Here is a 16187-nt window from a genome sequence, read left to right as displayed (position 1 = left end):
GGCACTGCCATTATCCCTTAAGCTTAAGGACTTGCTCTTAAAGATTTGAAGCATACCTGGATTTTGCCAGCCCTGTAAAGACTACTTCCTTCTTTGCTGCCAGAGTTAGCCTGAGCTGAAGGACTGGATCCTCTAAGCAGGTTTACTGTTACATTGTACCTGGTACAGTGAGGAGGGTCTTCTGTGTGCAGTCTAGCAAGTCACATCAAAGATAGAATCAGCTATAAAAGGTAGCAGGTTAAAGAGCACCTTGTGCCACATCTTTACTCCAAAGACAGCTAACATTTGGAGTGAAAATTCATTTTAATTGAATAGGGATGCCAACTTAGTTTGGGCAGCACGGTTGGCATAGCGGTTAGTGCAATGCCTCTACAGGGGCAGCGATCGGGACTGGACCAGGGTTCAAATCCCATGCTCTCTGCAAGGCGCTTGTATGTTCTCCCTGTGTTTGCATGAGTTTTCTCTGGAGGTGCCGGTTTCCTCCCACCCTTGAAAAACATACAGGGGTGTAGGTAAATTTGGTGTAAAATGGGTGGAACGAACTCGTAGGGCTAAATTGGCCTGTGACGGTTCAGTCTGTATAATTTAAATTTAAATTTAATAAAATAAATAAATTGCAAGTGAGTGATATTTGTTTCTTTGTATTAGAAACATAGAAACATAGAAGATAGGAGCAGGAGTAGGTCATTCAACCCTTCGAGCCTGCTCCGCCATTCAATGAGATCATGGCTGATCTTAAAGATCAGTACCCCGTCCCTGCCTTCTCTCCGTAACCTTTAATACCCTTATACTGAAGAAATAGATCTAATTCCCTCTTAAATATATTTAATGAACCTGCCTCTACTGCCCTCTGTGGCAATGAATTCCACAGATTCACCACCCTCTGGGTCAAAAAATTCCTCCTCATCTCGGTCCTAAATGGTTTGCCTATTATCCTCAAACCATGGCCCCGGGTTCTGGATTTTCCCATCATTGGAAACATCCCATCTGCATCCATTCTGTCTAGTCCGGCCAGAATTTTATATGTCTCTATGAGATCCCCTCTCAATCCTCTAAACTCCAGCGAGTACAATCCCAATTTGCGCAATCTTTCCTCATAAGTCATTCCTGCCATTCCAGGTATCAGCCTGGTGAATCGCCTCTGCACTTCCTCCATTGCAAGAACATCCTTCCTTAGATAAGGTGACCAAAACTGCACACAATACTCCAGGTGGGGTCTCACCAAGGCCCCGTACAGCTGCAGTAAGGTATCCTTGTTCCTATACTCAAACCCTCTTGATATGAAGGCCAACATACCATTTGCCTTTTTAACCGCCTGCTGTACCTGCATGCTCGCCTTCAGAGACTGGTGCACAAGAACCCCTAGGTCTCTCAGCACTTCCCCATCTCCCAATCTATTGCCATTCAAATAGTAATCTGCCCTCCGGTTTGTATTACCAAAGTGGATAACCTCACATTTATCTACATTCTAGTGCATTTGCCATGTATCTGCCCAGTCCCTCAATTTATCCAAATCACACTGGAGCTTCCTGACCCCCTCTTCCGTGCACACAACCCCTCCTAGCTTAGTGTCATCTGCAAATTTGGAGATATTACATCCAATCCCCTCATCCAGATCATTAATGTAAATTGTGAACAGCTGGGGTCCCAGTACAGATCCCTGTGGTACCCCACTGGTCACCACCTGCCACTCAGAAAACGAGCCATTTATCCCAACTCTCTGTCTTTTACCTGCCAGCCAGTTCTCAATCCACATCAATACTTTGCCCCCAATCCCATGAGCCTTGATTTTGTAAGCCAGTCGTTTATGCGGGACCTTATTGAAGGCCTTTTGGAAGTCCAGGTACACCACATCCACTGGCTCTCCCCCATCTATTTTACCTGTCACCATCTCAAAGAATTCCAATAGATTTGTCAAGCACGATTTACCTTTTGTAAATCCATGTTGACTCTGTCCGATCCCTTCTCTGCTAGTCATATGCTCCGCTATTACATCCTTAATAATGGATTCCATCATTTTGCCCACTACTGATGTAAGGCTCACCGGCCTATAAGTAAGGCTCACCGGCCTATAAGTAAGACTCACCGGCCTATATATTGTGTATTTAATTTGTATCTAGTACTTTAAAGTATTTTAAGGTGCATTTTATTTGCAATGTTTTTGAATGCCTCTTTCAAGAGACTATCTGGAGGGAGCTTCAGGATCTGTTGCCCAACACCTGGTCAGTGCTGGTTGACTACTTTTCCTCAAGGGAGGGATTATAGAGAGGAGTCACGTGATGGAGTAGTGGCCGGACGGTGAACTCCAGCCCTCTCCAGAAAAGTCGGGAAAAACAAGAGAAAATACAAAGGCACAGAAATACAAGTTAAAGAAAAGTGAGTATAAAGGTGGAAAGAAGATGGAGACAAAAGGAGAAAAATCAAAATCAACGGAAAGAAGAGAGGAAGAGAAGACAACGGAGGAAAAAGGTGAAGGCCTTACCTGTCCGAAGATGCCCGCTGTGGAGAGAGGACCCCACTACCTCAGGTCGGTAGAAAAAGAACTACAACAATGGCTCACAGAGCCGAGTAAAAGTGCGCAACCGCGCATGCGCGACTCCTCGCACATGCGCTATGCGCATGAAAAAAAACACACCGACGGGAGGGGGGACCAGCTGGGGAGTCGATCTCCACAGCCGGCAACGACAGCTGCAGAACACCTGCAGCAAGAAGAGACCACAGAAGACAATGGAAACAAGAAAGAAGAGGAGGAAAGGGCATCAAAGAAACAACAGATGGCCAACCCAGAGGAAGAAGAAGAGGAAGAATACAGTGAAATAGATAAAGGGAAAGGCAAGGTAAAGGATATACTTGCTCTTGTTAGAGGATACATGGAGTCATTTAAAGAATGGCAAACACAGGAATTCAATGATTTAAGAAAAAGAATAAACAACACAGAAAAGAAAATAAATAAAATGGATATGACCTTAACAGAAATGGGGAAAAAAATGGACAAGATGGAAGAACGGGCAGTAGCAGCAGAAATGGAGGTAGAAGACTTAAAAAAGAAATTGGAGGAATCTAATAAAAAAACTAAAGAGACACAAGAATTACTAGCCCAAAAAATAGATATAATGGAAAATTATAACAGAAGAAATAACATAAAGATAGTGGGCCTTAAGGAAGATGAAGAAGGCAAGAATATGAGGGAGTTTATAAAAGAATGGATCCCTAAGGCCCTAGGATGTCCAGAACTACAGCAAGAAATGGAAATAGAAAGGGCACATAGAGCATTGGCCCCTAAACCACAACCACAACAAAAACCAAGATCTATTGTAGTAAAATTCCTAAGATATACTACAAGAGAAAAGGTACTGGAGAAGACAATGGAAAAAGTAAGAGAGGGCAACAAACCACTGGAGTATAAAGGGCAAAAAATCTTCATTTATCCAGATATAAGCTTTGAACTCCTAAAGAAGAGAAAAGAGTTCAATACAGCAAAAGCGATTTTATGGAAGAAAGGATATAAATTTACACTGAAGCATCCTGCGGTATTGAAAATATTTATTCCAGGACAACAAAACAGACTGTTCTCGGATCCAGAAGAAGCACGAAAATTTGCAGAACAATTACAAAAATAGACTGAGGGATGAAGACGGGTAATGAGAGCAAAAATGATCACGATTGATATGTATGTGGGTAAAGACAAAAATAGACTGAGGGATGAAGACGGGTAATGAGGGCAAAAATGACCACGATTGATATGTATGCGGGTAAAGAGGTATAAGAGTGAATAGAGACAATGGGCATACGTGAAAGTATCTGTAATTAGAGGAAAACATAGATAGTATAGACAAGAATTAATAAGGGAAGGTAATGGAATAGAGAGAATAAGGAGGGAATTAAAAGAGTGACCTTTGTGACATATAAAAAGTGAAATCTTTTCTGGGGGGGGCTGGGTGGGGGAAAAGAGCGGTCACTGCAAAATCAGTTGACGCTTGCGAGTGGATTCGCAAATCCAAATGGAAAGGGGAGATGTGGTTGTCCGACAAGGAATAAAGGACAACTCAGGAGGGGAAGGGGAGGTTGGGGATAAAGAAGATAGAAATAGGAGAATAAGGAAAATGTTGGATGTTGTAGGAATGTTGTCTGGTAAAGAGTTGAAAATAAGAAAACAGAAATGGAAAAGGAGGAAAGGTAATGATGGAAAAACGGAAAGAGAAGATAAACAAAATATAAAATGGCTACGCTGAACTATATGACTCTAAATATTAATGGAATACATAACCAAATTAAAAGGAAGAAACTACTAAATTTACTGAAAAAGGAAAAAATAGATATAGCATTTGTCCAAGAAACACACTTAACTGAATTGGAGCACAAGAAATTAAAGAGAGATTGGGTAGGACATGTAACAGCAGCATCGTATAATTCAAAAGCAAGAGGAGTGGCTATATTAATTAGCAAAAATGTGCCATTTAAAATAGAAGAGGAAATAATAGATCCAGCAGGGAGATATGTTATGATAAAATGTCAGATATATTCGGAGCTTTGGAATCTACTTAATATATATTCACCTAACGAAGAAGATCAAAAGTTTATGCAAGATATCTTTTTGAAGGTAGCTAATACGCAAGGGAACATACTAATAGGAGGGGATTTCAATCTGAATTTGGATCCAAATATGGATAAAACGGGGAAAAAAATTATCACGAAGAACAAAGTAACCAAATTTATAATTAAATCAATGCAAGAAATGAAACTTGTGGACATATGGAGGAAACAAAACCCAAAAGAAAATGAATACTCATACTACTCGACTAGACATGAAACATACTCAAGAATAGACCTATTTTTGTTATCAGCTAGTATGCAGGATAGAGTAAGAAAAACAGAATATAAAGCGAGAATGCTATCGGACCATTCACCCTTAATACTGACAGTAAAGCTAGAGGACATCCCTCCAAGAATGTATAGATGGAGATTAAACCCCATGCTACTTAAAAGACAGGATTTTAGAGAATTTATTGAAAAACAATTAAAAATGTACTTTGAAGTAAATACGGAATCAGTGGAAGATAAGTTTATACTATGGGACGCAATGAAAGCATTCATTAGAGGACAAATAATAAGTTATGCAACCAAGATGAAGAAGGACTATAATCAGGAAACAGAGCAGTTGGAAAGGGAAATAATAAACATAGAAAAAAAATTAGCAATAAAGGAAGATACAACCAAAAGAAGAGAATTGGCGGATAAAAAAATAAAATATGAAATATTACAAACATATAAGGTGGAGAAGAATATAATGAAGACAAAACAGAAATATTATGAACTAGGTGAAAAAACACACAAAATCTTAGCATGGCAGCTTAAGACAGAGCAAACTAAGAAAATGGTATTGGCAACAAGGAAAAAAGACAAACAAATTACATATAATCCAAAAGAAATTAAGGAAAACTTCAGAGAATTCTATGAACAATTATACCGAACCGAAAACGAAGGGAAAGAAGGGAAAATAGATGAATTTTTGACTAAAATTGAACTACCAAAACTACAAATAGAGGAACAAAATAAATTAACAGAACCATTTGGAACAGTAGAAATACAAGAGATAATAAAAAATTTACCAAATAATAAGACACCAGGAGAGGATGGACTCCCAATAAAATTCTACAAAACATTTAAAGATCTAATAATACCACCCCTCCTGGATGTAATCAACCAGATTGATGAGACACAAAACTTACCAGATTCATGTAAAACAGCAATAATTACAGTGATACTAAAACAAGGGAAAGATCCACTCTCACCAGCGTCATATAGACCAATATCTCTGCTAAACACAGATTATAAGATAATAGCTAAACTATTAGCAAACAGATTAGCAGAACAGGTACCGAAAATGGTAAATTTAGACCAAACTGGATTTATCAAAAAAAGACGCACAACAGACAATATTTATAAATTTATTAACTTAATTCATGCAGTAGAAGGAAATAAAGCACCGGCAGTAGCAGTTGCTTTAGACGCAGAGAAGGCCTTCGACAGAGTAGAATGGAATTACTTGTTCAAAGTATTGCAAAAATTCAGTTTACCGGAGAAGTATATTAATTGGATTAAGGCATTATATGAGGGACCGTTAGCGAAAGTGACAGTAAATGGAAATGTATCAAAGCAATTTAACTTAAGCAGGTCAACGCGGCAGGGATGCCCACTATCACCATTATTGTTTGCGCTAGCTATAGAACCACTAGCAGAATCGATAAGAATAGATAATAATATAAAAGGAATAAAAATGAAAGACAGGCAATATAAAATCAGTCTATTTGCGGATGATGTGATAGTGTACTTAACAGAACCAGAACTATCAATAAAAGAACTATATAAGAAATTGAAGGAATATGGAGAAGTGTCGGGATACAAGATAAACGTAAATAAAAGTGAAGCAATGCCTATGAATAACGCAGATTTCTCAAAATTTAAGGAGGAATCCCCATTCATATGGCAAAAGCAGGCAATAAGATACCTAGGTGTGCAAATAAACAAAAATCTAGGCCAATTATATAAACTCAATTACAATCCACTAATGAAAAAATTACAGGACGATTTAGAGCATTGGAAAGAGCTACCACTAACACTGATAGGAAGGATAAACTGTATTAAAATGAACATTTTTCCAAGGATACTATACTTATTTCAGGCATTGCCAATACAACTGACAGAAAAATTCTTCAAAGAGTTAAAGAAAATAATAAGGAGATTTTTATGGAGAGGGGGGAAACCGAGGATAGCACTAGATAAATTAACAGAATGGTATAAACAAGGAGGCTTACAATTGCCAAACTTCAAAAATTATTATAGAGCCGCACAATTAAGGTACCTATCAGATTTTTATCAAACAAGGGAAAAACCAGACTGGACGAGACTAGAATTAGATAAAATAGGGGAAAAGATACCTGAACACATATTATATAAATGGGACGAAAAATTGGTAGAACATAGAACTTCTCCAGTATTACACCATCTCCTCAATATATGGAAGAAGATTCATGTAGAAAGAAATAAAATAAATTATCAAATACCAAAACTAATATTGACGCAAAATAAGCTACTCCCTTGTACAATAGACAACCTTTCCTTTAGAAAATGGGAAAAAAAAGGGATTAAAAGAATAGAAAATTGTTTTTCAGGAAGTAGATTCTTATCCTTTGAACAAATGAGAGATAAGTACAATATAACTGGAGATACAGCACTGGCATATTACCAACTGAGATCCTACTTGAAAGATAAATTAGGAAGCAATTTGAGTTTACCAGAGGGAAGTAACCTTGAATATGTGATTACAGATACAATGTTAATCAAAAGATTTATAACAAATATGTATATCAAACTGCAAGAAAAGGAGAATGAGGAAACAAATGGTAAAACTTAACAAAAATGGGAACAAGATTTAAATATAAAGATAAAAAAGGAAACATGGGAGAAATTATGTTCTGGAATGATGAGAAATACAATAAATACGAGGCTGCGTATGATACAATATAATTGGTTACACAGACTATACATTACACCGCAAAAGTTAAATAAATGGGACCCAACAGTATCTGATAGATGTTTTCGATGTAAAAAAGAAAGGGGAACAACAATTCATGCAATCTGGACATGTGAGAGAGTAGAAAAATTTTGGGATGATCTCAATCAGATATTAAATAAAATAACAGAAAACAATATACCAAAGAATCCAGAGATCTTTCTCCTAAGTAACATAAAAAATAAAGAATTTGGAATTGACTTGGAAGATGCACAAAAAAGATTTGTCAAGATAGCCCTAGCCGTAGCAAAAAAATGTATTATGTCAACCTGGAAATTGGAAGATAATTTGAAAATACAACAATGGTATATAGAAATGAATAAATGTATTCCATTAGAAAAAATAACATATAGTTTAAGAAATAATATTGAAATATTCGAACAAGTATGGGAGCCTTACATTAAATACAATAGCGAAAACCTACCGGGAACAAACATTACCTAAGTTGATGGCAGGAGAAGAAAAGAAAAGAATGGACTCAGTAGAATTTCTGGTGTATTTTTGTTGAATGACAACATTGTCTGACTGAATTAATGCAACCTAGATTGTATACCTAAAATGGATGAGGGGGGGGGGGGGTGGGGGGTGGCCTGGGAGGAGGGAGGGGGGAGGGAGAAAAAGTCACTGTAAATGTGTGGAAAAGAAAAAGTGTATATCATGGCTATTGTGATTTATGGTGTGAAAAATAAAAAATTTAAAAAAAAACACAAGAATCACCAGCTATGTGAAACTCGTGTAAAACTTGTATTTCATGCAGACCCCTGCCCAAAGGTGTATAAAAATGGGATGGATACTCTCTCTGCTTTGAGTGGGGCTCAGCGTAGAGAAGGATTTACTGAACTCTTTCTTTGTACCCCTCACTCCCACTAGCATTATCAAGGCTGAATAAAGAAACCGTTGTACGCTTAAAAAAAAAAGGGAGGGGTTATAGCACATAGTTGGCGAACATGACCTGTAGGGCTGCTAAATGCAAGTGCGGTCACAGGAAATGTGCAAAGGATTGAGTGCAGTCAGTGAGCAGCATTGACTATGACTTGGCTCACTGTTTTTAAACCATTTAAATCACAGATATTTATTTGCTTGTGCAAATTGCAATAGTGTCTCATGTAAGTATTGCAACATTACTTAGTGACAGCTGCTGGGCCATGGAATTTGGTTTTGTTCCATCAGATAATCTTTGTACAAATTTCTTTATGTTCGACTGAATGAGACACAGACTAGATTTTTTTATTTATGAGAAAAAAAGTTGTCAGGCTAGGTGTTGGTAATTTTTTTTTCTATTTGAATAAATTGCCAAAAGAATAATTAAGTCCTATAAGTAGATCTATATGGGGAAAATTACATGCATCCAAATAATTGTGGGTAATTCTACTGGATGTGTAAATTAAATCTGCATTTTAAATGCCCAATTTTGGTCTGCTAATTTCTACTTATTCAGTTTATTGTTATTTATCTATTACAATTTTCTTTTTTTTTATTGTGACTTTCGTAGGGTTATTTTCTACTTTATTACCTTGAAAACCAAGTGGGACAAAAGATTTTTCTTAAGTTTTTGGGGCGATTTGTCGAGAAGTTTCATGGGCAACTAATTCTTTCTGAGGTGAGTAATTTTGGAAGAATTGCTTGTTTATATTTAATGATGCAAATGTGAGATCTGCAAGATTTAACCACTAAATTGCACAAACTGTAGAACCTCTGTCATTTAAAAAAAAATGTCTAGCCTCCATCCACTAATGTCATGATATAAATTGCAGACAGTGTAAAAATTCTAAATGTAGCTTTGCACTTCATGTTCCTTTCACTAAAATCAATGTTCTGCACTTATAAAACACTACTTAAAGTGTGAAGATTGAGTGAGGATAAACCAAAAAAAAACTGCATTAAGAATTATTTTAAAATAATCTATTCCTTTGATGACAAATTGTTGAATTTCTTGTTTGTCACAGTTATTATTATTTCAAAATTAGGATTTTCTACAGATGTTTATGGAGAATTTTCCACAACTTGAGAGGTATGTATAAAAGATGTTTTGCTTCACACAATTAAAATGTGATATTCAGTCAAGACATTCTAACAATAATTTTAAATATTCATTAGTGGTTTAGAAAGTAACATAATGATCTGGTGCACCTTGTGGCACCATGGGTTCAGTGTTGCAAAATGCATCTTCATAAAATCAGTAAAATATTGAAGCCAGTGAAGAGACCATTTGGCCCATAATTTCTACCCTATTTCTCTTAGCCCTTACTCTATAGGGCTGCTTCCCTTCCCCTTCATCTAATTTCCTTTGACAATCTTTGTTGATTCAGCATTAACTTAAAAAAAAAACAAATACTGTGCAAGTTCATAGCAACTGTGCAAAAATTAATATTTAAGTTGCCCTTTTAAAATTAATTATCTTAAATCATTCTGTTTGGTTATCAGTGCTTCTGTCATTAGAAACATTGTCTTTCTCTATTTAATCTGAGTGGCAGAATGTGAGGAAGGGGGAGTTGAGGGGAATATGGGGAGAAATTGGGTTAGGATAGCATAAGTATAAATTATTAATGGTTGGCCTGCACTCTGTGGACAAGGGGTCTTGTTTCCATGCTGTATGGCTCTCAAGATGTAGACACATTTAACACTGTTCCTCACTGAAATTGGTTCTGTTGTGGTCCCATTGTTTGATATCAGAGTTGGATGTCATCAAAGAATAAATATTTGAGAAAACGTTCTGTGGGCATATGAATTTATAGTCATACAGCATGAAACGGGCCATTCAACCCACTACACTCATCTATTTGTTTTAATCCCAACTTGCAGCTCTTGGTTCATAACCTTCTATACCTGTATAATTCAAGTTATTGTCTCAAAACCTCTTGAATGGTGATAGTGACTGTGCTTCTACCATTCTCTCAGGCAGTGTAATACAGGTACATGCCACTAAGGTCCCCTTTGGATTCCCTCTAAATCTCTTACTTCTTACCCTAAATCTTTGTCCTCTAGTTTCTATTTTGAATTTGGGGAAATGTTTCCTCCAATATAACTTATCTATATCTCTCAGTAATGCCCCCGCAACCTCCTGTGCTCCAGGGACAATAGACAGACTTTCTAGTATCTCCTCATAATTAAAATGCTCCACCCCAGGCAACATCCTGGTGAAACTCCTCTCTACCCTCCAGCACAATCAAATGTTTTGAAGGGGTTTTTCCACAGTTCCTCTGGACTAATGGAGTCAAAGATTTTAGCGAGGTTAAAGAAGTCCATGGAAAGTTGCTGCCACAATTTTTCTTAATGTTGTCATATAGTGAGGATCATGCCCAATTATAATAAAATTCCTGTTATTTGGAATTCTAGCAACGGGAGGACTCAAGTAATTGGCAAAAGAAATTGCAGAAAATAAATTGGTAAAAGTACAAAAGTTTAAAATTGGCACCCCTAGCAATTAGTTTGCCAACCATGCATTGTGTAATCTCAAGCAACCGGCAAATACACTTATCTCAAAACCTCTCGAATGGTGATATCTACCAATCCCCGTAGATGCCAGATACCAGGGGTTTTACTGTATATGCATTACTTTTCGCCTATTTCGTTCCTTAGAATTAGATTCAACACTTTTTTCTCATTAGTATAGTGCATTGGCCATGAACTTCTTTGACATGTGTCAGTAGTTTCTCCCAGATTTTTTTCATTCCATAAAGGTTAATCTATTACTAACATTTTTCCCTTTGCTTTATTCACCATAGTCAGGGGCTGTCTGTAGAAGCCATCTATCAAGTCTGGTTGGATGTAGCAGGATTGCCAAAGGTATTTATTTTCGTAGCCACTTGTATTTGCAGTTTCTAAAATATAAACGGAAAATTATGGAGATACTCAAGTCAGGCAGCGTCTGAGAAACAGAGCCATTTCTCTCCTTCCACAGATGCTTAGCAACCTGAACATTTCAAATGTTTTCTTAATGCATGTCGGGTCTCCAGTATCTGCAATGTTTTTTTTTGCTTTTTGATGAGCGGCAATCTAAATTGTTTGCATTTGGATTCATGTATTCTTTGCTCACAATTACTCTTTGTGGGAGTTTCCAAAAAATGAATGCCTATCACTTCATTGGGAAAAAAAAATTTGCAAAGGTTTAATGTAAAAAGAAAATTCTGTTTAAAATTGTAAATTGAAATTCAGCAGGCTTGCTACTTTCAGATTTAATAACAGCTTTACAGAAGTAAAGAATGCCTCAGTAAAAATAGTAAATTGTAGCGGGAAGTGGCTGTCGAACGTGGCGACCGGCAAAGTATCATGCAGGGTGAAACACCCGTTTCCATAGGCCACTGGAAGAGCAGTGAAACTGGCCAATTCCCAGTCGGAGCCCGGGAATCCGAGGTAACTAATCGGCAGCCGGCCTCAAGCCACACCCCAGTGGTGACACAGCCGAGCTGACTATAAAAGGCAGAGCTGCCACTGAATAAACTCAGTGTCGAATACGCTCTACTGGTGTGTGTGTGTGTCTTCTGCGGATTTGAGCTACGGCCTTAGGGCTATAACCGAGATCTATAACCTAGCTGTAGACATAGCGACTTCGCTACAGTGATGTCTCCGACTGATCCAAACAGCACTTTTGACCTGAAGATGGAAGAGCAACCTGCGATCAATGCCATAGCATTGAAGCTGCTTGGCTTCTGGACATTGTAACCATGGGTGTGGTTCCAGCAAGCCAAGGGGCAGCTCGCCATTCAATGGATCTCCGCTGACAACGCGCGCTACTACCATATGGTCAGCACCCTTGATCAGAACACTGCAGCCCGCATCATCGACTTCCTCCAGCAGCCCCTGGAACAAGGAAGGTATGTGGCCATCAAAGAGCTGTTAACCCGCTCTTTCAGGCTCTTGAAGTGTGAGCGCACTGCCCGACCATTGCATATCTGTGGTTTGGGGGACAGGGCCCCTTCCGCCCTCATGAATGGAATGCTCGCTCTCAACGATGGCCACTTCTCCTGCCCGCTGTTCCAGCAAATCTTCCTAGAGAGGCTGCCTGCGTACGTCCGGCTACACACTGCAGAGGAAGACTTTGATGACCCCAGGAAGGTGGCTGCCTGAACAGACCTGCTATGGGCAGCGAAGAGGGACACCTGCACTTTGCTCGAGCAGGTGACAACACCGCGACAACAGTGTAAAGGTTAAAACCTTGTATTTATGTTTTATGGTTGTTTTATGATTTTTCCTTTAAGAAAGATTGTTATTTTGTAGAGTTACCATAATTACTATAACATCATATGCTGTAATATCTGATCGGACGAGGAGCTCGTTCTCACTTGAAAACTTTTCTTTGAATTCATTATATTTCATTATTAATCATATGTTATTATTTTAATTCATTTATATTTGTTTGGAGTATTGTTATCATTTACAAGATGCTTTGTTTTACTCATCGTTATGATGTGTAAAGCTATGCAAATGTTTATTCACTTTTATCAATGAAAAATTAAAGCTATTTACAGCTGCAATTACCAAGTTTGATTTATTTGGAATATCGAGGCTTACTTCTCTTGGAAGGTGATGTGTTTTAAAAGCTGGGAAGTGTCACCTCCAATTTATTCAAATAAAAGTGTTTTATAAAAATGTGAATTTGGTTGGAAGGAAGAAGTTAAGATTTGAAGAAAATTCTGGAAGCTTCTATGAGAACATCTCTGGAATTGTACAGTTAAAGCATGTCTGTCTGACTTCAGGCACCTGTAACCTTGAAAAAGAAAAACATAAGATACCACTCTACAGGAAAATTGGCAGGAAGCCCAGATTCTGTGTTCTATAAACATAGTTTACAGCCAGTTTGTGCAGAATACAGAACTAAGACAGCCAGGACCACGCAAGATGCAAATTTGTTTACAGTTCCAAGAAGAAGCCAGAGAAGACAAGCTGCTGTGTAAAGATGGAGAAGCAGTCTCTTCAGGCTAGAGACCTTGAACAAACAGCTCCTCTCACAGAGCTATCTGATTGTGAGTTGAGCCAGCAAGGCGGATGGATAAGGCTTGGTGGAAGGTTGGAGTCAGTGACCAGAGAAGAAGTGGCTTCAACTACCAAGCAGGAAGAAGACTCCATTAAGGCACTGCAGACCTCAATGGCTGGTTTAGAGGTTAGTGGAACTGGAACAAATGAATGTACATTGCAAAGCCCCACTGGTGCTGCACCAAGTGAAATACTGAAGATAGAGACTCAATCGGTGGTATCTGAATGTTCAGATGTGAATCCTGATTATAGTATTTCCAGGGTTATGAGTGTAGGAAGATCTTCAAAATCTTCAAAGACATCTGGAGTGAGTACAGCTTTGCATGCTTCAAGCACATTGGCTATGCATGTTAAGGCCCATGCAGACTTGGTTACTATTTGTGCACAATGTGAGTCGTTTCTGAAAAAAAATGCTTTAGAAGATATAGAAGCTGAAATGAAATATCAGCAACTTATGCAAGAAGCTGAAATGAAGATTCAGCAAGAAGAATAAAAAGATTATTGAATAGGAAAAGAAAAGACTAGAGCTTGAGGAACAACATGCTATGAAGATGGCCATAGTAAAAGCATTAGCTCAGGCTTCTGCAAGATCTATCACTCAGCCTGAAGTACCCAAGGAGCCACCAGCAAATTAATGGATACTACAGCCACAAGAAATTAGTATACTTGAGCAAGGAACCATGGGTGGCACTGCTAGTGCTCAAATGTCAATGGGAAACCCTGTGGAAAGGCTAGTGACATTCTATCTTTTTCGAGAGCACAATTTCTGAATCTTCCTGAAAGAAGAGCATTTCAACCAGGTTCAACCATGCGAGTTGATAATATTCTACAATTGATATCTCAACCACGTGTTGCATCTCCACCAATGCCATCACAGCCATACCAAGTAACCCCATCAATGCCATCATTTACAGATCAAGGTTCAACACCTATGGTACCACTTCAAGTTCAGCCAACTCCATTCACAACAAGACAAGCAGTCACAAGCCATGGTGGACAAGACAATATATCATGACTCACAGCAAAACTAAATAAAATTTCTGCTATGTTAGCGCGACAACAAGGTTCATATTGGTTTACCTAAAAAGGAAATTCCAGTTTTTAATGGTGATCCATTACAATATCTGACATTCATGAATTCCTTTGAACATCATATTGAAAGTAATACTAAAAACACCAAAGATTGTCTGTATTACCTGGAACAGTATATTGGAAGACAGATGAAGGAATTAGTCAAAAGTTGCCAATATATGGATCCAGACCAAGGTTTCAAAAGGGCAAAAGAATTATTGCATCCTCATTACGGAGATAAGCATAAAATTGCAAGGGCCCACATAGACAAGATTCTTTCTTGGCCAGCAATAAAATCAGAAGACGCAAAGGCTTTACAAGCATATGCACTCTTTCTGAGAGGATGGGAATGGGAAGTAGTGTATATTTGCAAGAGCTGAATGTGCTTGCTAATTTGACGATTATTGTCAATAAATTACCTTACAAACTGAAGGATTTGTGGAGAACCAAAGTTGCAGAGCTTAAGATGCTTTCTGGAAGGGACGCTACGTTTGAGGATGTAGTACAATTTTTGGAATGGCATGTGCAGGTTTACACCATACAACATTTGGAAATATTAAGGATACTTCAATAGTTCCTAAGGATGTAAAGAGGTCTAAATCATTGTCTCAACAGAAACCAAAGGGAAGTACCTTTGTTACTGCTGTGTCAGATACAAGGACAAGAAAGAACAAGGGAAAAAAGATCAAACTGTTCAGGAAAGCTGTTTGTATTGCAAAGATAAGCGTGCTTTAGAAAAATGTTCATGATTGGAGAAAAGAATTGTATGACGTGAAATTAACCTTTTTAAAGAAGAATGAAATATGTTTCAGTTGCTTGTGTAAAGGACACATCAGCAAAACTAACAAGCGACTCAGTTGTGATATATGCAGTTTAAAACATACCAAATTATCGCACATTCACAAAGTAAAGTTGAGAAGGATGTCAAACAGCTTCGGTTCAGACAAACAGTCTTACTAGGGCCGGTGACAAAGCTCTCTCAATAGTTCCTGTACAGGTTAAACCAAAAAAAGGAAGCTTCCTACTGAAGACATGCATTTCTTGATCTAGGAAGACCGCATAATTTTGTACTATTGAATTAATGAATAAACTTAATCTTGATGGAAAAAAAATCACAGATCTTGTTGAAGACAATGAATGATGAAAGGAACATTGAAACTAGTATAGTTTCATGTTTACAGATTGCTGAATTGGATAGCAATAAATTTTGTGATCTTCCAAATGTATATACTCAGAAGACTATGCCTGTGAATAGGGAAAATAGTCCATCTCAGGATAATATAAAACAGTGTATGTTTACCCAAGATTAATGTTAAAATTGAGATGTTAATCAGATTAGATGTACCAAAGGCTCTCGAACCTCTAGAAGTAATGAGTCAAAATGACAGACCTTATGCTGTGAGAGCGTTGCTTGGATGGACAATTAATGGACCATTAGGAGGAAAAATGAATAATGGTCAGAAATTGTCGAATGTAAATGTCAACAGAATTTCAGTTGTCGAACTTAATGATCTGTGGGAATAACAGTTTAAAACTGATTTCCCTGAATGTCTCAAAGATATTCAAGAAC

The 16187-nt window shown here is 37.9% G+C and overlaps 1 protein-coding gene across 12 annotated transcripts in view; it reads left to right on the top strand.

Moving 5' to 3' along the window:
* aopep (aminopeptidase O (putative)) overlaps positions 1–16187 on the top strand; it is a 329712-nt gene that overhangs the window by 139579 nt on the left and 173946 nt on the right. For 8 of the 12 annotated variants that reach the window (XR_011354682.1, XR_011354680.1, XR_011354686.1 and 5 more), the window contains 3 exons: positions 9066–9173; positions 9541–9584; positions 11299–11359. Coding sequence is in view for 9 of the 12 variants with exons in the window: in XM_069929436.1 (XP_069785537.1) it covers positions 9066–9173; positions 9541–9584; positions 11299–11359 (213 nt within the window). In the remaining 3 variants the exon portion in view is untranslated. Of the gene's footprint in view, positions 1–9065; positions 9174–9540; positions 9585–11298; positions 11360–12156; positions 12930–16187 lie in introns of those variants that run through there. The other 4 variants (XM_069929469.1, XM_069929471.1, XM_069929456.1 and 1 more) reach the window with 2 other exon arrangements.

Source organism: Narcine bancroftii, chromosome 1, assembly GCF_036971445.1.
Source record: "Narcine bancroftii isolate sNarBan1 chromosome 1, sNarBan1.hap1, whole genome shotgun sequence".
Classification (NCBI taxonomy): domain Eukaryota; kingdom Metazoa; phylum Chordata; class Chondrichthyes; order Torpediniformes; family Narcinidae; genus Narcine; species Narcine bancroftii.
This window is presented reverse-complemented; position numbering and strand designations above follow the sequence as displayed.